The sequence below is a fragment of the Cyprinus carpio genome, chromosome B23 (assembly GCF_018340385.1).
Source record: "Cyprinus carpio isolate SPL01 chromosome B23, ASM1834038v1, whole genome shotgun sequence".
Lineage (NCBI taxonomy): Eukaryota > Metazoa > Chordata > Actinopteri > Cypriniformes > Cyprinidae > Cyprinus > Cyprinus carpio.
This window is the reverse complement of record NC_056619.1, coordinates 12017423-12042417: the sequence shown is the minus strand read 5'-3', so window position 1 is coordinate 12042417 and position 24995 is coordinate 12017423. Positions and strand designations below refer to the sequence as shown.

At 36.5% G+C, this 24995-nt stretch overlaps 2 protein-coding genes across 5 annotated transcripts; both read right to left on the bottom strand.

The window, feature by feature from the left end:
* Positions 1-117: 117 nt before the first annotated feature.
* nfascb (neurofascin homolog (chicken) b) lies at positions 118-13696 on the bottom strand. 4 transcript variants are annotated; one of them, XM_042750928.1, is made up of 28 exons: positions 13468-13696; positions 11494-11561; positions 10674-10784; positions 10447-10552; positions 10047-10237; positions 9838-9960; positions 9394-9564; positions 9002-9113; positions 8678-8862; positions 7789-7920; positions 7565-7708; positions 7362-7473; positions 7037-7200; positions 6673-6820; positions 6440-6564; positions 6259-6360; positions 5948-6160; positions 4974-5050; positions 4637-4862; positions 4427-4542; positions 4131-4341; positions 3929-4051; positions 2823-2996; positions 2602-2733; positions 2445-2511; positions 2149-2160; positions 1416-1451; positions 118-1321 (listed from the first exon to the last, which is right to left on the bottom strand). In XM_042750928.1, the coding sequence occupies exons 3-28, from the start codon at positions 10759-10761 to the stop codon at positions 1090-1092; spliced, it is 3522 nt and encodes a 1173-aa protein (XP_042606862.1). In that variant the 5' UTR covers positions 10762-10784; positions 11494-11561; positions 13468-13696; the 3' UTR covers positions 118-1089. The 4 variants fall into 4 exon arrangements, with proteins under 4 accessions (XP_042606862.1, XP_042606863.1, XP_042606864.1 ...); XM_042750929.1 differs by lacking the exon at positions 13468-13696 and adding an exon at positions 11651-11851; XM_042750930.1 differs by lacking the exon at positions 2149-2160.
* Positions 13697-14118: 422 nt separating this feature from the next.
* LOC109110514 (calcium-independent phospholipase A2-gamma-like) lies at positions 14119-23724 on the bottom strand. The gene is made up of 13 exons (XM_042750759.1): positions 23556-23724; positions 23149-23294; positions 22746-22931; positions 21770-22517; positions 18904-20334; positions 17965-18114; positions 17709-17866; positions 17445-17539; positions 16707-16878; positions 16571-16628; positions 16283-16477; positions 15998-16193; positions 14119-14702 (listed from the first exon to the last, which is right to left on the bottom strand). The coding sequence occupies exons 5-13, from the start codon at positions 20242-20244 to the stop codon at positions 14440-14442; spliced, it is 2628 nt and encodes an 875-aa protein (XP_042606693.1). The 5' UTR covers positions 20245-20334; positions 21770-22517; positions 22746-22931; positions 23149-23294; positions 23556-23724; the 3' UTR covers positions 14119-14439.
* Positions 23725-24995: the final 1271 nt, after the last annotated feature.

The following is a 24995-nucleotide window of genomic DNA, read 5'->3' as shown; positions in this document are numbered from 1 at the left end:
ACAGATGTGAGCTTCGGAGTTAGGCAAGATTACAATATATTTTTTGATCTGTTCCTCACAAATCTGTAATATGACTTTAGAAGAGTTGAAAGATACAGTGAATGACTCACACTGAACTCTTTTATGGTGCTTTTATATTGGGTTTTTGCTCTTTTTGGAGCGTGATAGACCCTGGTCATTGTGAACTCTTATGACCTTTACTTCAGTTATGACAAAGACATTAATTCTCTTGATGCATTTTAATAACTGAAGCACTACACCGGGGTAGGCAACGTCGGTCCTGGAGTGCCGCTGTCCTGCAGAGTTTAGCTCTAACCCTAATCAAACACACCCGAACAAGCTAATCAAGGTCTTCTGGATTAATAAGGCTATAGACAAGTGAGGTTTTATTTCAGGGTTGGAGCTAAACTCTGCAGGACATCAGCACTCCAGGACCGACGTTGCCTACCCCTGCACTACACTTATGATAGTACTCTTAACAAAAAATACAAAAAACATGATGTACATCATACTATAATAAGCAGCGAGGTGTTAGATTGCATTCTGTGTGAGAATAAATAGTTTGTAGTCCATTAATGTGACCTACAGTACAGCAAACTCACAAAAATACAAATGTGCTATTGAAAAATAAAATATACACGAATTAGTAGCAACTATCAGTGAGATCAAACACTGGTTAAACAACAAAACACTGAGGTGTTCTTGATGCTCAACATCTCTTCATACATCTGTGTAATTAAATCTGTGTGAAATGATCCTGAATGTTATTTTGTAAAATGAACATGAGTTTGTTCAGTGAATCAAGCTTCCATCAGCCGTTTCTTTTCAGTCTTCTTATCAACATGATAAACACATCAAGGCATCTTCGCTTGGCTTCCTCTCACATGATTTGTGGAATTGAAAAACACTGATTGGTACTTTTACTGTAAATCACCAGAAACACAGATTTTCCTTTAAATCACACCTCTACATGCACTACTCATTTGCAGCCTGTCCGACAGATTAAACAGATCATAATCTTGTGTTGTGTGTTTTGAGGTGTGTGTGAAGTTAACTCAGTCGGACACTGTAGGCATCCCACCATGAGCTCTAAGCAAAAGAGTAGATGGCCACAGGAGACGTGGGCTCAGAGCTGTCATGGTACGGGCTCCTGTCCATGTTCCTCTTACTGACGCCTGTGTACTCGCCGATGAAGGAGCCATCCTCGTTAAACTCGATCTCTTCACCCTCACCGTACTCCATGAGGCTGTCGTCACTGTTCGTTCTCCTGCCAATGTGCTCGATCGCACCTTGACTGCGTCCCTGTCGACTTTCTTCCTCACTGAGGGGGAAATTATTCATTTGAGACTAATTTTACAGGGAAGAAGATCTTCATAATTGCAAAAAAAGCACATAAAGCTTAAAGAGATGCATACCGCCTGGTATAGGGCATTGTGGACGCTCGTGTTATCCTGATATAAAAGCCAAAAATCACAATTAATATAATGTGAAGCAGCAAACATAAACATTACATACAAAACATAAAACATGTGACAAAAGTAGTCAATTAAAAAAAAATACACTACCGTTCAAAGGTTTGTGGTCAGTAAGATTTTTTAATGCTTTTCAACGTTTTTTATGCTAACCGAGGCTGCATTTAAAAACATTAATATTTTAAAATATTATTACAAAGAATTGTTTTCTATTTGAATATATTTAAAAATATATATTTATTCCTATGGTGGCAAAGCTACATTTTCAGCATTATTTCTCCAGTCTTCAGTGTCACATGATCCTTCAGAAATCATTCACATTTGCTGATTTGCTGCTCAAGAAACATTCAAGATCACAGTTATCAATGTTTACTGTATAATATTTTTGTGGAAACTGTGATACATTCTTTGATGGGCAGAAAGTTCAAAAGAACAGCAATTATTTGAAATTGAACTCTTTTAAATTGCTTTTGAACAATTTAATGCATCTGCTGATTAAAAATATTCATTTTCCCAAACCACTGAACAGTAGTGTAAAAATGGTTTAAAAACACTTAATTGTTAGACTGGAATACTTGTAGTGTATTAAAGTACTGTAGTAAAATTATAAGCCCATTTAATTAAACAACCAAAACAAAAAAAGGGTCAACACTGTTAAAAATGCCATGAATCATACCTCTCAAGAGACCTTCAGTGGTCCAATCGCAAAAGACATAAAACAAAAATAAAGGAGGAATAATCAAAGTGAGAAATGTGTGATGGATGGAGTGATGAAAAAGGAACAATTATTGTGGTGTACAGTACATACTTCAAATCAACCTGTGCTAATGCGATTATGTTATGATGTAAATGATAGGATTGATTAATTTTTCACCCTCACATGCTGTTTTTATGTAAGTGCATCACTGAAAATAAAGTTTGTCTGTAGTACCGTAAATAAACGTATGAAAACATTTTCAAAATCAAAGTCACCTGTAATCAAACGTTCCATTCTCTCTATCATCCAATGGCTCCAGTGCAAAGTCCCTCTTGTCCCGCACTTATAAAAAAACAAAGAAACAAAATAATGTCTTGCCACATATATTACAGTATATATAATTACACTGGTCTCAAGTAATTTCTATCGCACCTGGGTACTTTCCTCCTCGGCTCCTCTTGATGAAAAAGACTATGAGCATGATAAGAACAAGGAGAGCGACTGCACACATTAAGCCAATGAACCAACCCTGCGTCACAATGTCCACTTGATCCCGGGTATATTCTGTTCATGCACACAGCCAATCATGCAGACATGTTAAGAATTATGGTTACAGAACAATGACCATATGAATGTAAACGAAAACACCTTACCCTCAGTTGTAAAATGGGGTGATTCCTCTGTGAACGCCTCCCCGACTCCAACCTCGGTTTGTGCTGCCAGTGAGAACTTGTATCGCGTGTAACGGTCAAATCGCCGCAGGGAGAAGTAGGTGATGTTCGGAGGAATGTATTCAACCTGGATTCTGTCGCCCAGAGTGACGTTCACTACAGAGAAATTATGATCACAATCTTGTAAGGCTAGATACCATTAAGAACCCTGATTTGTGTGCTCATTTAGCCATTTTCTAGTAATAAACAACCAACAAAATGTTAATGATTACAAATAATGTCATCATTTTAAGTAATGCTATTTGGGGGAAGATGTTTTTTACCACAGTAACCTAAATATTAATTCAAGAGACTGTCAAAATGGCTAAATAAAAGATTCTTCAAATGATGATGTCATGAGAATAGTTTATATAGACTGTCAAAATGGCTAAATAAAAGATTTTATTTAGCGAGAATGCATTAAATTGATTAGCAAGATTTTATTTAGCGAGAATGCATTAAATTGATTAGCAATAAAGACATTTATAACGCTACAAAAGATTTCCATTTTAAACAAATGCTGTTCTTTTGAAATTTCTATTCATAAAAAAAACACAAATTTCCACAAAAAATATTAACCAGCACAACTGTTTTCAAAATTGATAATAATAAGACATTTTTTTTAAAGCATCGAATCAGCATATTAAAATAATTTCTGAAGGATCATGTGACACTGAAGACTGAAGTAATGATGCTGCAAATTCAGATTTGCCATCACAGGAATAAATTACTTTTTAAAATACATGCCATATATATATATATATAATATATATATATATATATATATAAATATATATATATATATAATATATATATATATATATATATATATATATATATATATATATATATATCTATATATATATAAATTAATTGTAATAAGATTTCACAGTATTACTATCTGACTATATTTCTGATCAAATAAATTCAGCCTTGGTGAGCTGAATATATTTCTTTACAACAAATTTGGGTGTCAGACAAAAAAAAAACTGAATTTGTGACTCTAATGCTTTTAAAAAAGTCATGAGAAGTAATGTAAGTGCACTTACACGTCTGATATTTGAGAATATATCCGGTCAGAATGCCATTGGGTTCTGCAGGTTCTTCCCAGTCCAGGTAAATGGTGTCATAGTGCCGGTGCATGATCCTGAACGATCTGGGAATCGAGGGCACTAGAGTGGAGAGGAAGATGCATGCAAGAAGTCAAGTATGTGTTCGATGCGTTATAATGTTAAGTGAACAGTTTAATACCTCCTTCAGGTGTCTGAAACTCAATGGTGTTGCTGGGCGGACCCTCAAAGCGATTATTGGCCACTACAATATACATCCTGTAGTTACTATATGGTACAAGACCGGTCAGGGTCCCAGACAAACGAGGTCCATTAGCTTTAAAACTCTTGGTCTTAATCCTCCTGCTCACAGTGTGCCAGGGCAGACGACTGCTCTCTCTCCAGTAATAAACCTGAGAAACCAACCACAGCTCCATCAGCAGCACATATCATTTACTGCATGCAAATGAACTGACCTGTGCATCTAAGTAGACATACTTTGTACTCCTTTATTTCACCCATGATGTCAGCTCGTGACACTGGCTCCCAGTGGACTGTCAGCGTTGAGCTCTCGATGTCTGACACTCCCAGGTCAGATGGAGCAGCAACAGGACCTGTTAGAGAACCCAATATGAGCGAAACACTGACTCGCATCTCTTTTTCTAATGTATGTTGAACAGAACTTTAATGAAGTAGATGTGAACTTACGGTCCTCCCCAGAGTAGCCAATCACAACAGGGGATTCTGGGCCATAGCCGAAGAAGTTGACGGCCTGAACTTTAATCTCATAGGGTGTGAAGGTGTCAGTATCATAGATGATGTAGCTACACCACCAGTATGTTGTGTAGTTCTTCCACTCTTCCCTTGAATCCCTTCGTCTCCACCAAACCATGTAGCCCAGTTTCGGCCCATTCCATTCTCTGTACTCCAGTGGTTCAGACACAACAAACACATCACAGTTAATATAAATCATATGTATAAGATTACATCACAGTCAGCATCTCTGAATACAATAACTGACATTCATCAATCAACAGAACATCACCTCCCAGCTGATCTCCATGTTATTTCTGAACACTCCACTTCCCATTCCTTGGATGTTCTTTGGGATGGCATCAGGCACTAAAGACACAAAACATAACTCAATATATAATATAATATGACATTATATATATATATATAATATTCAAAGGTTTTTTTTTAATAAATAGATATTTAGCAAGGATGCATTAAATTTATCAAAAGTTACAGTAAAAAACATTTATAATATTACAAAAGAATTCTATTTCAAATAAATGGTGTTCTTTCGAATGTTTTATTCATCAAAGTATCTTGAAAACATTTATCATGGTTTCCACAAAAATATTAAGCAGCTGCTTTCAACATTGATAATAATAAAAAATGTTTCTTGAACAGCAGATTTGTATATCAGAATGATTTTTAAATATTAATGTGACACTGAAGACTGGAGTAATGATGCTGAAAATTCAGCTTTGTGTCACAGGAATAAATTATACATTATATAAAACAGCTATTCAAAAATGTAATAATATTTCACAATAATGGCCTGTTCACACCAAAAACGATAACTATATTGATAACTATACAAGTGTCCATGCCAACATATGATAACATTTTGTTTATTATAAGCGTATGCTGCAGTTTTATTGTCTGCCTCTTTAAATGTTCAAGCTCTTTAAAATCAGGTGGATTCTGATTGGATGTTAACCTTTTCATCATTCATCACTCTGAAAGGGATTCCAACAATATTGTTCCTCTGTGCTGTAATCATTATAGTTGTGCTGTGGACTTTGCGACTATTTTTAAATTTAGAACCATTTTTAAAACTATATCTTTATTGTTATCATTATAGTTGTCATCCTTGGTGTGAATGGACCTTGTCTGTAGTTGTAATTGACCAAAAAAAAAAAATTAAAATCTCACCGTCCCCCAAATTTTTAACGAGAATAGAATAGAATAGAATAGAATAGAATAGAATAGAATAGAATAAGGACCTACCAGCTCCTCCTGTCTGGTAGTATTCAGATGGCCAGCTGGGTTTACTGGGACCTATACCGTTTACAGCGATGACCCGGAATCTGTACTCTACAAACGGTGTCAGCTGTAAAATGACAGAGTTTAGGCTCCCCGGGTAGCTGGACAGGTTCTTCCAGCCGCTTGGCAGCAGCCAATAGTCTGCAAGGAGATCCTCAGTATATTGAACCAGGTACTCTAAAAGAGAATTAATTCAGAATTATGTTATTGTAAGGCTAGATTGTTTCAAATTTTTATTGGCATCTATGTTGGTGTGGATGTGTGTATTTGTGTGCCTTTAATAGGATTGTGGTTGCTCAGTCCTGGTACCCAGGTGAGTCTAACGCTCCTCTCTGATGGGTCTGATATCTCTAGGTCACTGGGCGGGTCTGGACGATCTGAAAGTAAAAGTATACATGAATAATATGCTCATGTTTATACTGCATACATGTATAGAAACAGTATATGTGCTAGTACCCATCACAGTGAGTTTGGCTGAGGCAGTGACCTCCTCCAGTTCACTTTTAACCCTGCAGGTGTAGACGCCTTCATCTCTTCTGTACACATCAGCAATGCTCAGAGAATCCTCATCCTTGGTCATCCTGTGAGACACAAAGCAGTCAAATACAGTCTCTTTTACTGCAGTAAACCACTTGAATAATTCATGACACTTGTGCTTGTGGCCAGATGTAACAATTTGTTGTGTTTACCTCCTTCCTAAGATCAAGAACTTCTTGTCCTTAAGCCAAGTGACGGTGACATCCAGAGTCGAGTCAAATTTAATCTTACAGTCAAAGCGAGCCAGACTTCCTCTTATGACTACAGTATTGTGTGGGGCTCGGACGATTTTAATGGGCTCTATAAAATAAAAATATGTTTAGTCTTCAAACTATCAGGTCAACTTGGGTTATTATGGCACATAAAACAATTACAAGTTAAATGGAGAATCAAGAATCTATGAAGCAAATGGTTTGTATTTTCTTCTAGGCTAATTATTTTGATGTTGTAAATGGACACGTGCATATGAAATATGGGTATGTTAGGTACACGTTTCAAAGAAGAAACTCTTCTGACCTTTGACCTCTAGTTGGACCTCCTTCTCATCTCGTCCAATGACGTTGCTTGCAACACACACATAGCTTCCCTGATCTTGTAGCTTTGTATTTCTGATTTCCAGTGTACCATTTGGAAGAATCCTATGACGACTTCCCTCTAAGGTACCTAGTCCTCCTTTTGACCTATACACACGTTGATTGGAAATTTTGCTATGTACAATTTTTACTTTTTTTTATTCAATTACTGCTTGTTTTGTTTATTCACAACATCACAATAGACATATTTCCTGTTTGTATGCTTGTATTTGTGTCAATTTAAAATTATAGTAAGACAATATATTTACCAACGCAGGTCAGGTTTCGGAGACCCAAAATATGGGCAGTCTAAATGAGTATGATTGCCTTCAGTTGTTTTAATGAGTTCATCTCTGGGACCTAACAGGCGAGGTTTCATATCTGCCGACAAGAGTAAAGTTGCAATTACTCATTAAAGCTGCTGGTGCATGTAAATTCAAGAATTTTCAATCTAGCTTCTTCTAGCTCTTACCCATTACAGCCAAGAAAGCGTTTGCCATGATATAGCCGTACTGGTTTGAAGCATTGCACTGGAACACAGCAGCGCTGTCTGGAACCACAGCCCTGAACGTCAAAGTGTCTCCTGAAACCTGTCTGCCTGGACTCTTAGGAGCATCTAAAGTAAACACAGAAAAAATGAGCATTAAAAAGCTTAGCAGTGCACCTGGTTGTATATGAAGCTGTTTTTTTTCTCACCACTGATTGGCTCTCCATTAACCAGCCACTGTATCTGTGGTCGAGGAATTCCATCAGCACTACACACTATACTACCACCATCATCACGAGACAAAACCAGACTCTCAGGCTTCTCCACCCAGAATGGAACCGCTGCAGATGGAAAGATAATTGAGAATAGATAGCGATCTTGATTTTGTCATTCATTAAGGAAATAAAATTTAGTCATTGTTTATTCATCTTCATATTGTTCCATAATGCTTATGTTTCGGTATAGATTTGTGTTTTTGAGCACCAAATCAGCATATTATAATGGTTTCTGAAAGATCACGTGACATTGAAGACTGGAGTAATGACTGCTGAAAATTCAGCTTTACCATCAGATACATCCAAATAGAAATTTATTTCAAACTGCAATAATATTTCACATTTCTGCTTTTTTGTAAAACAAATGCAGCCTTACTGAGCATTAGAGACTTCCTTTAAAAATATTTTAAAATTATACAGGCCTCAAACATTTGAACAGTACTATGAATATGGAACCAGGTGTAATGTCACTTATGTTAGATGATGTTTTAAATGTCAAAGCTGATGTGATGAGGTGAATGATGTCAAATTTTATTTTTAAATTCCTCGGTTTTTAGTGAACAAAGACAAAAATGTTGATCTGTTCCTTGCACAATGTAAAATATATAGTTGTTTGGAATGTCATTAGGGTGCTTTTATAATGTGTTTTTGTTGTGGTCTTGTCACTATGAAGCATTAACTGGAATTGTATGGAAAAGAACAGCGTAAACTTTCCTCAAATTCTCTATTTGTGTTCTATAGAAAAGAATGAACAACACATTTTTGGGTGAATCCACATAGTGACAGTCATGAACAATAATAATAAAGTAATGAAGTATTCTACATTTGACCCTGACAGTGATGACGTGGTCCAGGCTGCCCATCCTGTTTGAAGCGGTGCAGATGTAGTCTCCTCCATCATCCATAGAGACGTTCTTTACTCTAAGTGTCTTATTAAAGTTTTCCAACTTCTTTCCCGTCATGGACATCTCCTCCCAATCTTTAGTCCATTTGATAAAGGGAGTTGGACTACAAGAAAAAAAGAGAGAATCAGAGTTACTAATGGTTAAAAGCAGGTTTCACAATCACAACAAGCTAATCAAATAATCAGCTGCATTCAACTGGTCTTAGAAAACAGATATGAAATCAAAATGATTTTAAAACTCACACTCCAGCAGCAAAACACTCCAAAATAAGCTCTTCCCCCAGCATCGCAATGGCTGTGCTGGCGGTTCCTTTGGGTTTCAGAAACTTGGGTGCCGTATGGGCTGCCATGCGAGCTACATAGACATAAAATAACATACATTTGATAGAAAACTTGACGCTTTACAAACCTGGCCAAAGCAGATGTGACTAGTTAGTGGATCAGTCTGTTGAGTGTTTATAATAAAGAAGCATAAGAGTCCTAACTCACCATGACGTTAGACTGTTAGATGGTTTTAATCATGGCTCTTCCTCAAACTGAACACACACAGACATAGGCATGGGGGAATATTAAACCAGATTTGCTTAAAGAATAATCCCAAAGCAGAATAAAAAAATAATAATTATCACACAGACCTGTAAGCACCTGCAGGATGAGGGGCGGTTTCTGCTGGATGGTGTTTGTGAAGGGGAAGCGCGCGACACACACATAGTTTGTGAGAGCATCATCTGCTACAATACTGGAGAAGTACAGATCTCCATTTTCTGCCTTTGATACTCGACGGTCCTGACGGATTGGTGCCATGGCTATGGAATAAAATGAAATTGGATACAAACTATAGCCAGTATATTTAAAGGCTTATTTAAGGTTCAACAAACATAAGATACAGATACAGTACCGTTTAAAAGTGTGGGCGTGGTACATTTTTTTTTAATGCGTTTTACATAATTATCTTTCAGTTTTCCTTCAATAATCACTGAACAACAGTTGTGCTGCTTAGTGTACATCCTAGTACAACTTAGCACCAACTTTAGATCATTTTATCTTTCATATCAGAAACATCTAAGCTGGAGACTTACTGCTGTTCAGCCAGTAGGTGTCAGGTTTTGGAGGACCTACAGGGGGATTGCAGGGAAGGATGAGAGGAAGTCCAACCACCACTGAGACTGGCTCCAGATACTCCTTCAACCAGGTACGGGCCTCTGATCACAGAAATGACATTCAAAAAAACCCATTTACCAAATGCTATTGCTGTGAATTAACAGTTGCATGCTGTGTAGGGGCTTACTGGAGACACGCAGGTTGATGTAACTGGACAGAGCAGAACCAAACTCATTAGTTGCCGTGCACTGATAGACACCCTCATAGTCATCAGGACGACCCCAGAAGAAAATCTCTAATGTGCCAGAACGCCACCTCATGCTGACCTGAGGATCTCGAGCCACATTCAGGTACACTCCATTACGTGTCCATGTGAAGCTACATGCAATAAGTGTAATTTATCAGTCAATGCATACATTTTACATTGCGATTAATTTATATTTTAGCACAACCAAACAAAGACAAATAATAGAGAAGGAAAGGCCAAAAAAAGTCAAGGCAAGTAATCAAGTTAGTCCAATAAAGATTTGACATTTATGATTATATATGACAATGTGTGGACACTAAAGTGCTTGTTGGATACTTACACTGGAGGTGGATTCCCTGTTGCTTCACACTCCACTATAATAGGGTCAACTGGATCTACTATGTAGTCTTGAGGACTCTCTTTAAAGATCATTGGAGGCTGCCTGACTGTGGGGATGAACAGTACGCATAAAAATATAATGTTAAACGAATTAAAAGGACAAAGATTAAACAATGAACTTTGGTCACAAGGCCAGCTGTGGACAAGTTCCAAACAGCAGTTCCTCACCATCAGGAGGAATTTCCATGGCTGAAATCCATGTTTGCTGTAGGATAGTAAGTATGGCAAGAATCCTCCAACACTTCAGATCTTTCATCTCTGCTGTGTACCTTATCGTGACTTAAAAAAAAAAAAAAACAGAGAAAATACTAGCACCAGTATTAAGATAACTACAAAATTCTCAAGTATTGCCCTACATATGCTTGCCTTGAATCTCATTGTTTGTTAATTCATAACAAATCTGTTTTCATAATTATTAATGCTTTTTGTTTTGTTTTGTGTTGTATGAGTTGCGTTGAAGTTTAGGGTTAAACTATGAAAACGCTCGCTGCTATAGCTTGTGTAATGATGAAACACATAAACCAAACTATTCCATATGCAAATGAATCGCTGGTTGTATTATTTTTAAGTGCCCGCCCTCTTCCGCTTTCCGCAACTGTGATTCGCTGCCCACGATAGAGCTATTTGCATTTACGCACCTCCGTACCCTGTGCGTAATCCTACTGCGTCAATGTTACAATTTACATTCAGAACAAGCGCAAACGTGTTTATTTTTGCATTTTTTAATGTAAAACCCGCTGAATTGTACATTACATGTGTATGTTTAATATGTTTAGAGAAACAGCCGTTAAAATATTAACAGACAAGATAAAGGACCAACAACAGGAAAATATTTAATTCCTTTGCATGAATAATTTAATACGATATAGGCCTACATATGAAAATACATAATGCATCAGTGTTTGTAAAATAGCATATTTACTTACTGCATTCTACTTAATAAGTTTCCTAAAGTGGGAAAACGATATATATAACTAGCATAGCCTACCAACTGAACTGGAGTATTCAGGATTCACAAAATCTTCTCTATCCGTGTCAGCAGGTCATTTCACAATGCTAAAATAAAACAGATATGAGATATTATACAAATAATGATATATTATACAAATATCACATCAGTAAAGTACACCATCTGGAGATGTTACCTTTTATATCAGCCCTGCAGTTTGTTTCCTCATTATGCTAATATTAATCTGTCATCATTGCCCCATTTTCCAAAAATGTCATTCCAATTCCAAATGTATTTGTTGCATTCTAATATGTCCAAAACAATGTCAATCCAAGCAGATGTCTTCTGTAATGTATACCTCTCCAACTAACATCCCTCTTCATTGTCTTCATCCATTTGCCCACTCTACCCATGAACCATGAATGACGCCCCGCCCCCTCCATCTCTCTCTCTCTCTCTCTCTCTCTCTCTCTTCTCTCAGTATACTAATGGACAGTGTCCAAAAACAGCAAAATATATGTTAGTTATAGCGACAAAGGATTGAATGCAAAAATAGTGACTCAAGAATACAAGTCTTTATTTTAATATCTGACCTTTTTTTATTATATTGTCATATTTACATAGGCCTTAAATAGCCAAACTCAGCTGAAAGATATTCTGCATTCTTTCTGATTATGACATCAATGTGTGGGTCTCATTGTTTGGTCCTGAAAAACTAAGCTAACTCATAATGAATGAAATGTTTGTTTCGCAGTGAAAATTAAAATGTGGTCGTGTGACCCGTGACTGCATCTAAAAGAGATTTAAATCAGCTTTAATAAACTGGTACTCTTTTGTGCACTTTAAATATCCACTTTAACTGTATAAAGCTTTAAACTTAGTTAACATAAATTATCATGGTCAAAAACAGAAAAAGTTGAATGAACTGCATGTCACAACAGCGTCCAAGAGGGCAGAGCTTGACTCAGGAGAGGAGATGTGGGTGGAAACAGGATCTCAACCACTGAAACACATTCCCAACCCACATCGGCTCAGGCATCCAGGGACACATAAAGTACAATATGCCAGTACGGTCTTACTGTACACTCCACGGATGAGCTAATACGTTGAACGAACAAAAAAGTTCTTGAGTCAGCTCACTTAGTGAACAGACACATAAGCATGATCTAATTCTGGTCATGTTCCTCAGCGCTTCAGTATCCTCAGGGGTGCGTATGACATCAGCAGCGCTGCAGTGCCATGCACCAAACTGTACAGCGCAGGACACCAGCCTGAATGAACCGCTTCCTCCAGAGACGGGACAATGAAACCTCTGTCCACACGGACACAGTAAGCTGGCTCTGTTCAGACAGAATAACTCTGAGGGTTTTATCAGTTTCAGCCTTAAAGTGGCACTAAGCTTGTTTGGAAGAACATCTGCTGGTTAACCATAAGAAGAATAGGCTAACATAAACTGCAAGATAGCACATTTTGTTTTCATATGCTGATTAATAATCAGTGGTTTTAGTACCATGTAAAATTCTTTATTTTATGATCTGATTTTGCATTACTTTAGCAAAGCCATAAATAGCCAAACTCAGTTATATTGATATTTCACAGTTAGTGAGTGATAGAAATGAATTCTTTATGTTTATTTTCATAACTACTAACAGTCTCTTTAACAGGCTCATAACTCGGTTTATATCTGTCTATGTTGTTGACACTGTCTTCAATGACAAGTGTAATTCAGATGAAGCAGCTGACTCACAACTCCCAGCTCAAGTCAGAAAGAAGGATGGCATTATAATGAAACATACATTGTTTAGCTAACAGTGACATCACACTGTTTTACAGCCAGTAATGGTGGAACTCGAATAGCAATATGGTAGATAAAAAAAACTTTTAATATAAAAAAAAATATATATATATATATATAAAAAATAATAAATATAAATGTATTAAATATATTTAAACATACATTTAAAATTTAAAAAATCTAAATAAATAAATCATATGTAATATAATGAAACTTACCCAAGTTGATATTTCAGTGGCTTCAGTGTTCAGATCCTGTGTCTGTTTTCAATTTAAAAAGCATAATTATTTTGCTCTTTGTCCATGTTTTGTCTCCTAAACCATGACAGTCTGTCAAAAATCCTGTGATAAAAAAATCCAAAAGTTGTTTGCAGTTTCAAGCAGAAGTTGAAGAAAAATAACTTCTCAGAGAGACAAATTTGCACAACTGTCCAAAATAACAAACAGTGCTCTTGACTGATGTCCCAGTCACCGCTAGTCACATGAGCGATGACTATGTTTGGTTCAAGAATGGAAAACATCACTAAAATCATCATGATTAGAGACTCTAATATACCGTATTGTATATTTAAAGGAAATGGTCACACTGCCATAATCTGTCACTGTGGTAATGGTAATGATTTTCTATCATCTTCATAGTGTGACTAGTAGAGAATATCCATAGTTTTTGTTTTGTTTTAAAATCAATCCCATGACGTTCAAAATGTCAGAACCGCTGCATTTAGTCTGAACTTTGTGGTTAATGTATTAAAAATACCTGAATTTTTTATTATACTTTACATCATCTGTTATGCGCTTTAATCTTATTTAAAATATATATATATATATATTTTAAAAAAAACACAAACTAGTGATTATATAGAAGTAGTGCTCTTAGTTTTATTTCATTTCATAAATCTGAAAACTTAAAACAGAAATAAAGAAATAAATACATCAGTCTATAAATATTGACATTCATACATAATTTACATGGGCATATAAGTGCTCAATAAGTTCAGTGTAAAATGGCTGTGTATTTGATTTGTAACTTCTCTAACATGATTTGTAACTTGTCCAAACACAGCCCTTTACAATCTTGTGCGACCAGGAAGAACATATCTTCATAATTTAATGATGTTCTTGTATTATAGCTTTCATCCACATAATTGCATACATTTAACTGAATTCTCGTCAGCACTGTGTAAAGTCCACTCAAGCCCAGCGCTGCTGCAGCTCCCATGCTTTCCCACCGATCCAGTCCCGTGTTTTCCAGATTGCTGAGCGTTCTGTCATCAGTACTTCACACAGGCGTTCCAGTTTGGGTCCGTTCCGGTCCAGGTACAGCTGTGTGTCTTTCTGCAGCTGATGAAGCACTTCTGGCCTGCTTTCATCCAGCGTCACGTTTGAGCTCAGCATCGGGTTAAAGCGGAAATACACGTTCGGTGATAAGAGGTCATCCAATAGAGTGTGAACACCTGAAAATGGCAGTATGAACAATATGCAATATTGCATATGCAAGTGTTTGCAAAACAGCACAGTTGGCTAAATGCACGTATTGCATGTATGTATGTATATATGTATTGAATTTTTTTTTTTCTAATAAAAATTTGAGCTTTTTTATTTTAACAGTTACATTCGGGATTTAAACGTACATTTATCCAACTAAAAGTTTTGTTTTAATCTGAAGTAATTATTTTAAGAGCCACAAAAGAGAATGTTTTTTAATCATTAAATAATTGTAAATTGTGTATTGTGGACATGTAATAATTTCAAAAGTATTCTTTGCAAGTGCGTGCCACACAGCACAGTTTCGAGTGGCTAAATATAGATAGCATCAAAAATAAATTACAAATGTAATTTTTTTGTAATAAAATTTGTAGCTTTATTTTTTATAATTATATTCAGAATTTAAATATAAATTTATTCAAATAACAAATGCTTTTAACCAAAGTAATTATTCCACCATAAGATCCATATTTTTTTAAATTATTCAATAATTATATGTGTATTGTACACAATTAATTATTGTAAAAGTATTCTATGTATTAATAACTGTATAATTGTCTATATTAAAGGGATAGTTCACCCAAAATTTAAAAGTTAATGTTTATCTGCTTATCCCTAGGGCATCCAAGATGTAGGTGACTTTGTTTCTTCAGTAGAACACAAACAAAGATTTTTAACACAAACCGTTGCAGTCTGTCAGTCTTATAATGGAAGTGGATGGGAATCACAGCTAAAACATACAATAAAAAAAAAAAAACCACAAACAAAACCAAATTAAACCCTTCGGCTCGTGACGATACATTGATGTGTAAAGACACAAAACGACCTGTCTGTGCAAGAAACTGAACAGTATTTATATATTTTTTTTTACCTCTGATTCACGCAATGTCCGAACTGTTAGAACTCTTTTGTTTGTGTGGTTTTTTGTTTGTTTGTTTTATTGTAGCAGTGATTCCCATCCACTTCCATTATAAGACTGACAGACTGCAACAATTTGTGTTAAGAATCTTGGTTTGTGTTCTACTGAAGAAACAAAGTCACCTACATCTTGGATGCCCTGGGGATAAGCAGATAAACACCAAATTTTCATTTTTGGGTGAACTATCCCTTTTATAAATGTAAAATTGTGCTCATCGTGGTATAAGACAAACCCATGAAAGATACCTTTTTTTTATTAAATTTTGTATTGAACACAATAATTGTAAAATGATTATTTGTAATATAAGTAAATGTAAAATGCTTCTCATTGTGATATCAGACTAACCCTCAGTATCGGTGGCGCTGCAGATCAGGTTGCTGATTTTGGCTCTCAGACTTGTGGAAGTTGCAGGCCCTCTTTTAGCATTATCATAGCGACCAGTTCCCAGTGACAGCACACACTGGAAGGGCTGGCTGGGCCACAGCAGTCGGCTTTCATGGACAGCCAGAGCACAAGGGTTATTGAGGATAAGACCACCATCCTGGAGAAAAAAGAAAGGAAAGAATGTCTGTATACAAGAGTATTTTGAGTCCTCAAATTTACTAGCCATCTGAAATGGACTCTTCTGACCTGGTGTATGTCACCATGAAGAGGGAACTCCTGGAAATATCCTGGAGCAGCAGATGAGGCCCGGACGGCCTGCCATAGCCGGTATCCTGATCCTCCGGCATAGCGGCTCAGTCGTCCTGGAGCATGGTTATAGTTGCGGAAGATAAATGCTTTCGGACTTTTTCCCCAGTTCACTACGGCACTTATGGCAGACACCTGTGTGAGAAGAGAACAGCAGTCAGGAGATCACCAAAACCTGGATTTTAAAAAGTGTGTTTCAAAAAAGGCCAGATGCTATCTAGGATTGACCTTTGGACTCAGCTCATCTCTGGCTGTTTTAATTAAAATCTCCTCCCCCATCTTCTCCCTATGATGAACATGTAGGAATAGTTAAGAAAGAAATGCTGGCATTAATACAGTACAGTTTTTACTGTGTAAATCCAACCTTAAGATCATCTCCCATGTTTCTGTGTTGTAGTAGGAGTGCGTCCAGCCCATCTTCACAGTACCAACCAGGGGGTTTTGTCGAAAAACATTTGAGCCGAAACGATGATACATCTCTTCACATTCATCTATAGAGTTACGAGCTAGACCCAACATGAAAGCCAGAACTGCTCCTGTACACCAAACACAGACAAAAAGTAGGCTACATTATATAATATATATTTACCAAATATAAAGTAAGCTGGTCATTATTGCAAAATGAACCCAGACAAAGTGATTGAGACCCCAATGCAGTAAATTATGTAGTCACTATTTTTCAAAAGATTGGGGTTGGTAAGATTTTTTAAAATGTTTTTGACACAAGTCTCTTATGCTCACCAAGGCTGCATTTATTCGTATATAAAGCAAAAACAGTAATATTGTGAAATTGTTAGGATCATTACTTCAGTCTTCAGTGTCACATGGTCCTTCAGAAATCATTCTAATATACTGATCAAGAAACATATCTTATTATTATCAATGTTTAAATGTTTGTGCTGCTTAATATTTTGTGGAAACCACAAAAATAAAAAAAACAAACATACCTTAGATAAATAAATAAATAAATAAATAAAAGTTAAAAAGAACAGCATTTATTTCAAACAGAAATTGTTTTTTGCCAAAAATAAAAACAACAACCAAACTTTAGAATCTTCATATATGTTTAGAATTGTAGAATAGTTTTGTCATGCATTATTACCAGTGCTGACTCCACATATGTAGTCAAAGAGTTGATTCACTTGTTTTCCTGTTTGAGCCTCCAGCTGTTTTAGCACTTGTAGTGGAACTAACCCTCTGTAATACACGAAACAACTTAAAGTAAAAACACGTTTGTTTATATGAGGGACAAAAATATTTGACTTTATTCTGTAAATTGCTCACAGCATCCTTAAAAAGCTTTTATTGGATAATATTTGTCCAGTTTTACAGGCATAAACTGTTGATTAAATGTGGTGTTTCCTACTTGGTTCCGCCTCCATCAATGGAAAGCACCCTGACCCCATGACCTCTGACCGGATCCACATAACCAATCAGAGCGAGAGTTTCCCTGATGGCTTCTTGAAGTTTTTCATTCATCCAAAAGGCCCGACGGCGTCTAAGCAGCTGCAATGCTGCTTTTTCCTATATTTAATTTAAAAAAAAGAATTGAAAATTCTGAATTTCTACAGTTACAAGAGAGGTCTATATTTGGTGTAGGGATTGAGTGTTTTACTATATACCTGCCACATCACAGCCTTGCATGCTGGGTGCTGAATGAGGTGAGCGTTCAGCTCCTCCACACAGAAAGTGACAGATGACGGTACTGCAGCCTTTTCCAGTCTCTTCAGTAAAACTCTAGTCATCTCATCTGCCCTTCTCCTCCTTAAAACCTAGAAAACAGATTTCCTGCTATAATTAATCAATTTCATTGGCTTCAAAGTAGATTCACTGCAAAAAAGAAAAAAAAAGAAGCCTTTTAGAAAGAAAACACAAAAAATTCAAATAAATAAATAGTGTTATTAATTACTTTAAAATAACTTTCACTCAGAAATTTCTAATATATTCCACAAATAATTACAAAGAAACACTGAATTTTGAGAAAGATTTTTTTTTCTAGTAAAATGTACTCGAATAATCTTCTTTTATTTACAACATTTTTTACTGTGTACCACAAGAAAATGCAAATGGATGCATTGATATTAAACTTCTGGCTGACACAATGAGCTGAAAATTATTTGCATGTCATTGCCGGTAACGGATTAATAAAATTCTGTTCCATTTTGAATAAGCAAGGCAAAAATAAAACACAAAAATCTTAAATCCATAATTTTAAATGTAACAAAGTGATTTTAGGCATCACAACATTATAATGTACACTATGAAAAATTTATATAAATTTGGGGATTTGCAAAAAACCAAAACAAAATTAAAGGTGTTATGTTATTAATATATTAACAATCATAAAAATCTTTTAAAAATCTTGAGGTAACTGATATGGTATCTATATTGTGCATCCCTAGCACACAGACCAATGGAAATAAAGTATATCAGTACTCCTAGCTGTCATTCACACAATGGAACTGTGCGATACTAGTTTCAGCATTCAATTGCCAACATACTTGAGTAGGGTTGTCTGATTAATTATGATTTCTGTTCATGCCAAAGTAAGCAAGACTCACTGTTTTATCCAGAATTTCCTCTGGGGTCCTTGTTACAGTTGTGGTCTGGTCACTATGCCTGGAAGAGCCCATTCCCAGGTAGCTCCCCACAAAGCCAGGTATAGTGGAGGGTTTTAGCAGACACTCAAAAAAGGACACTGGTTTTTCCTGGATCACAGTGTACTTCTGTGAACCTCTGTAAAGGTTTAACTCTCCATCCACTTCTTCATTCTCTGAAGCTGCAGATCCTTTAAAGTACTGGTTAATGTGGTTGGCCATGTAAGTGTAATTTTCCCCAAAGCGTGTGGTGAGGCTGCTCATGTGGAACAAGCCTGGGGATCTGGGCTGAAGAAGTGGATCTTTAGGTTTATTTAGAGTGTCCAGAGAGACTGAAGTCTTCAAGCTCTCAGTATGTGGTGATTTCTCAACAGTATCTGCTACTTTTGCGCCAAAGTATTGGTTAATGTGACGGGCAAAATGGAGATATCCTTCATCCCAGGAACTAGATACATTGTTATCAATCTCTGGTCTTGTACCCATACTAATATTTTGCTGAATTTGCGCAGTTTCCCTACAAAGACCACTTTTATTACCCATAACTCTTCGCTTTCTGCTTCTATATGTTACCTCCATATGAATTTGCTTTGCTGGATTTCTAGAGAATACAGAGTTAATGTGATTGGCCACATAGCTGTAACTCTCCCCAAATCTGTTTGCCAAGGAACTGATGTGGAACAACTGTAGTCCAGGATAGGCTGAGGTCAAAGATTGATGTGAGGAAGATTCAGAGACTTGCTCAATGGCAGGGGTCCCAATAAAAGCTCTGGACTCTCCAGTCCGTCTCTCTCTTTGAACTCGTCTTGATGTTCTGGTTAGCGGTTCCTGCACTGCAGACATCAATCCACCTTCCCCATAATCTACCACAGATAACTGTTTCTGCTTAAAGTACAAGTTTATGTGTCTGGAGAGATGATTAAAAGACTTTCCTAATCTCAGTCCAAGCAAGTGCAGCCGAAAAGTAGTCCTGCTGTGCTGGCAAACTCCAATAGGAGCTTCTGCTTTGAAACTCTCTCTACTGGAGGTTGAATATAATGGATACATCTGAAGGCCCAATACATTCTCATATTTCATATTACTGCTAATTGTTCCAAAAAGTCTGAGAGTCTTCTTTGATCTATGAGATTTGAGAGGGATTCTCCTTGTTGACTGAGAGGAGCAGATACTCTGACATGACCTATGAGGCCTCCTGACAAGGTGAGAAACATTTCTGATGTTTGTGAGAAGATATTTCATCTTGCACAGTAACCAGAGCCGCTTTGACCCGAGGTGAGTGACCCGGGTTTTGTCGAGGTACCAAGCCATCAGTGAAGCACCAACAACAACAGAGACCAAGCAGATGATCTGAACAAGGACTGAATGAGTACTGGCAGTAGAATCAGAATCATGGAATGTCTAAAATAGAAAGAAGCAAACAAAAATTCAGCAAAGGGGAATAGATACTTATTCATAATGTGTCTGTCCTTATGGTGTATAATTAAGAGAAAAGTCAGTTCTTTGTATTTATTCCCATAGATAGGAAAAATAATGAAGATCATTGTAATGTTTAATAATGTAGACCACAGTGTTTTACGCCCCCTCCTGGTCAGTTATGGAGGATTCGTATACTTGTGTTATACATAAAACTAGAGTTTAATTAAAAAATAAAATTTCGCAATAGATAAATCATGTGTAAATAAATCTCAAAAATACATCCATGTCCAAATGTAACTTATGTTATCCATTTACTGACTTTTTCATTATTTATTGACAAGTTTGGCGCCGCAAATCCTCCAGTCAATTGCTTTGAAGTTTGTACTTATCCTAATTTATCACTAGTAATTCAAAGCAAATCTTCTAATAAATGACACACCCCCATGCAGATTACAAACCATATAATTACAGAAAAAAAGTGAGCCAATTTGATTCATAAAAATGCAGTCATTTTAACCGTGAGCCAATTTTAATTAAGCCTTTAATTCTACAATCTCTTTAGGGATTTTGCAGACTGGATTTTATAAGCCATTCTGTGAATAAGAACGGTGACTGTGCTCAGAACTATGAAATAAGACACCAAGGTGTCGACTGTAGGTCAGAAAAATACCGTTTAGTACTTCCATGAACCTCTGGTACATATTTATAGTTGCATGTTGGTCACATGGCAGACAGCAGAGAAGTGCAGCTATTTGCCTCTTGTGTCTTTGTTGTGATCTATGAGGACTGGCAGCGGCCTTTGTGTCACGCTGTGTACAAGACAGTTCCACAACATGCCTATATATCCATGTGCTTAGGCACAGTGAACCAACAAGTCCTCGATTTAAAATGCCATACATAGTAAAAATTCACCAGCAGATCCAGTGACTGCTTTCTCTTTTGTAATTTATTCCAACATGTGAAATATTAACAGGTTGTTAGTGTATTGTAACAAGGCTGACCTTAATGTATATCATAAACAACTGAGAATTGAAATGCTACACAAACTTCAGTATAAAAATAGTATATAAATACAAATGCACTAGTAAAATGAGGTCTATGTTTTTATATAAAATAATTTATTAAGAAGCAATACATATTTTAATGAAGGATAGAAATCTATCATGTCATAAATCTCATTGGCCTTAATAAAACAAACAAATCAGAGGTATATACACACAATATCTATTGGTTGTTATTCTGTAAGATAAAGAGTGTGAATGTTTACAGTGTGCAGCTTAAGTAATGATTACAACTTGTGACATAAAAAATCTTATTTTATTCATTACAGAAGGTCAAGTTAAATCCAATTCAACAAAGCACACTTAACCTTGAGGGTCACTTGTAGATTTCAAATAAACTAGTTATTTTGTCTTACCCGTCGCTCTCTCTTTTTTTCTCCTGAACTTGACTTCAAGGTGATAAATGAATGCTGACTTTCCTTCTAAAACACTTATATTGCTTGTTTTCTGTTGTATTATGTCCTGTGGTGTTCACACTTGTTTCTGTTGTGATTTTCAATCCCGCCCTACTCTGGAGTTCAAATCCTATTGGCTGGTTTAAAGGGACTACTGACCAAACCCCTGACTATTTCTCATTAAAGCACAAGCTGTCCTTCTGCATCTTAACAGTTGATGACCAGTCAGGAGGCTTCTAAATTTAGAAAAAGCCCCTCAGAGCTGTTCAAAGTGTCAACACTCTGGCATTTTTACCCTCACAGTATGAGTAATTTATTGTGTATACATATATCACAGTGTGTGTGTGTTTTTTTAATTATAGACCTTAATAAAAGATCATTTATTCTGTGCACATATTGACATTACAGCTATATTCAGACTCTTAAACATTACATGCAATAAACTTAAATAACAATAACAGCTGTTACTTCCAATACATCCATTGACCTGGAAAGTCTGTTTAAAGCTCTCTATCCCTTACGACTATTTTTTTGCACAGCGTCCAGTGGTGCAGCCCTCTCTGCCGGTCCACTTCAGTCTGTTTCTTGCAAACACCCCATATGCTCGCTCCATTATAGGCCTGAACAGTGGGAGAGAGATGAATGTGCCAAGCCAGCCCAAACCCACTGCACTGTACATCACTGTGAAAGCTGGAACGCCACGATGAATCTGCCCTCAGAAAAACAAAAAGTCATATTCAGGAATAATTAATTATACATTTGAAACGATGTTCCTTGAATTGAAATACCATACAATTGTTTCTGAATGTTTTAGAAAGTTGATAACTAGTTAAAGTTTCCAAAATTACTAAATAAGTAAATTACAACAAATCTTTATTTTGTGTGGACTTTTTAAAATTGCTTTCCACAAAAAATAGATAAAATAAAAATCACTCACCTTGTTCTCCTCATCAATCACTGTCATTTCCTCCATTGCCATCTCATAACTGACTCCATATTTGCTCCCGTCATATTCTGGCAGTGAGATGTCCACAAAATCGACTTTATCTGCTCTGTTTCTCTTAAGAAACTGAAGAAAGCTAATTTCTTTAACACATATTGGGCATTCTCCATCATACAGCACCTATGACACACAATGATACACTGTTTATAAGAATGCCTGGGTGGAAAGCTCACTAGGGCTGCCTTCAAGATATTTCTTCTTTGATGCGTACAAGCTCATAAATGTACACTCCAGTCTATATACAGTATGTGTGCAAAATATTTATTACACTAACCTGGGCGTAAAAACAGCATCACTGTAATTAGTTTAAGGATCTAAGAGAGAAGTGTGTTCTCACCCTTATAGTGTTAGAAGATCCTTGTCCTCTCGATTGAAGGCAGAACAGTCGCTGTGCATTAACGACACTCGTTCTGGAGTCGATATAACGTAAAGCTCCAGCCAAAGCTAATCTGATAGCCATTTTAGTCTTATAAAGTGATTTGACTAAGAGAAAGGAGCATTAACGTATGCAAGCATGTGACATTTCAATATCGCTGCATCAGGTTAATTATCGTATTTGATAATTAGTTAGATGCAAGCATGTGACATTTCAATATCGCTGCATCAGGTTAATTATTGTATTTGATAAATACCGAGTAACGTATGCAAGCATGTGGCATTTCAATATCGCTGCATCAGGTTAATTATCGTATTTGATAATTAGTATATTATTCAAAACAAAAGCCAGTGCACACGTGAGCTCACCGACTGCTACTGTTCCTTGTTACTTCTCCAAAATAAAAGTCCCACACACTTCACATTCTAAAAATCAAAATCAAATACCAAATATAATTTAAAAAGAATCAAAGGAAAACCCAAAAGATTTGTAGATTTTCATAAAGTTGGTAACTAGTTTAAACTTTAGTTAAATCCAACACTGCCTCCAAAACACATTACAACCTTCACTTCAAACAATAAACACACTCCACGAATTTAAGTCTTAACTCAAAAGCTATATACACACAGGTGCTGGTCATATAATTAGAATATCAATATACACACAGGTGCTGGTCATATAATTAGAATATCAAAAAGTTGATTAATTTCACAAATTCCACTGAGAAAGTTAAACTTGTATATTATATCTATTCATTACACACAGACTGATATATTTCAAATGTTTATTTCTTTTAATTTTGATGTTTATAACTGACAACTAAGGAAAATCCCAAATTCAGTATCTCAGAAAATTAGAATATTGTGAGAAGGTTCAATATTGAAGACACCTGCTGCCACACTCTAATCAGCTAATTAACTCAAAACACCTGCAAAGCCTCTAAATGGTCTCTCAGTCTAGTTCTGTAGGCCACACAATCATGGGAAAGACTGCTGACTTGACAGTTGTCCAAAGGACGACTATTGACACCTTGCACAAGGAGGGCAAGACACAAAAGGTCATTGCAAAAGAGGCTGGCTGTTCACAGAGGTCTGTGTCCAAGCACATTAATAGAGTGGTGAAGGGAAGGAAAAGATGTGATAGAAAAAAAGTGTACAAGCAATAGGGATAACCGCACCCTGGAGAGGATTGTGAAACAAAACCCATTCAAAAATGTGGGGGAGATTCACAAAGAGTGGACTGCAGCTGGAGTCAGTGCTTCAAGAACCACTACACAAAGACGCATGCAAGACATGGGTTTCAGCTGTCGCATTCCTTGTGTCAAGCCACTCTTGAACAACAGACAAAAAGTGCTGGACTGCTGCTGAGTAGTCCAAAGTTATGTGCTCTAATGAAAGTAAATTTTGCATTTCCTTTGGATATCAGGGTCCCAGAGTCTGGAGGAAGAGAGGAGAGGCACACAATCCACATTTCTTGAGGTCCAGTGAAAAGTTTCCAGTCAGTGATGGTTTGGGGAGCCATGTCATCTGCTGGTGTTGGTCCACTGTGTTTTCTGAGGTCCAAGGTCAACACAGCCGTATACCAGGAAGGTTTAGAGCACTTCATGCTTCCTGCTGCTGAACAACTTTATGGAAATGCAGATTTCATTTTCCAACAGGACTTGCACACCTGCACACAATGCCAAAGCTTCCAGTACCTGGTTTAAGGACCATGTTATCCCTGTTCTTAATTGGCCAGCAAACTAGAAAATAGAAAAGAATGGGGTATTGTGAAGAGGAAGATGCGATATGCCAGACCCAACAATGCAG

Coding starts and splice junctions, on each gene's coding strand:
- nfascb (XM_042750928.1), bottom strand. CDS start 10,761: ATGAAAGATCTGAAGTGTTGGAGGATTCTTGCCATACTTACTATCCTA. Junction 10,553..10,673: donor CATGGAAATTCCTCCTGATG/GTGAGGAACTGC, acceptor TCATCCCCACAG/TCAGGCAGCCTCCAATGATC. Junction 2,734..2,822: donor ACCCCATTTTACAACTGAGG/GTAAGGTGTTTT, acceptor GTGCATGAACAG/AATATACCCGGGATCAAGTG.
- LOC109110514 (XM_042750759.1), bottom strand. CDS start 20,244: ATGGCTTGGTACCTCGACAAAACCCGGGTCACTCACCTCGGGTCAAAG. Junction 16,629..16,706: donor ACATGGGAGATGATCTTAAG/GTTGGATTTACA, acceptor TGTTCATCATAG/GGAGAAGATGGGGGAGGAGA. Junction 16,194..16,282: donor TTCATGGTGACATACACCAG/GTCAGAAGAGTC, acceptor TTTTTTCTCCAG/GATGGTGGTCTTATCCTCAA.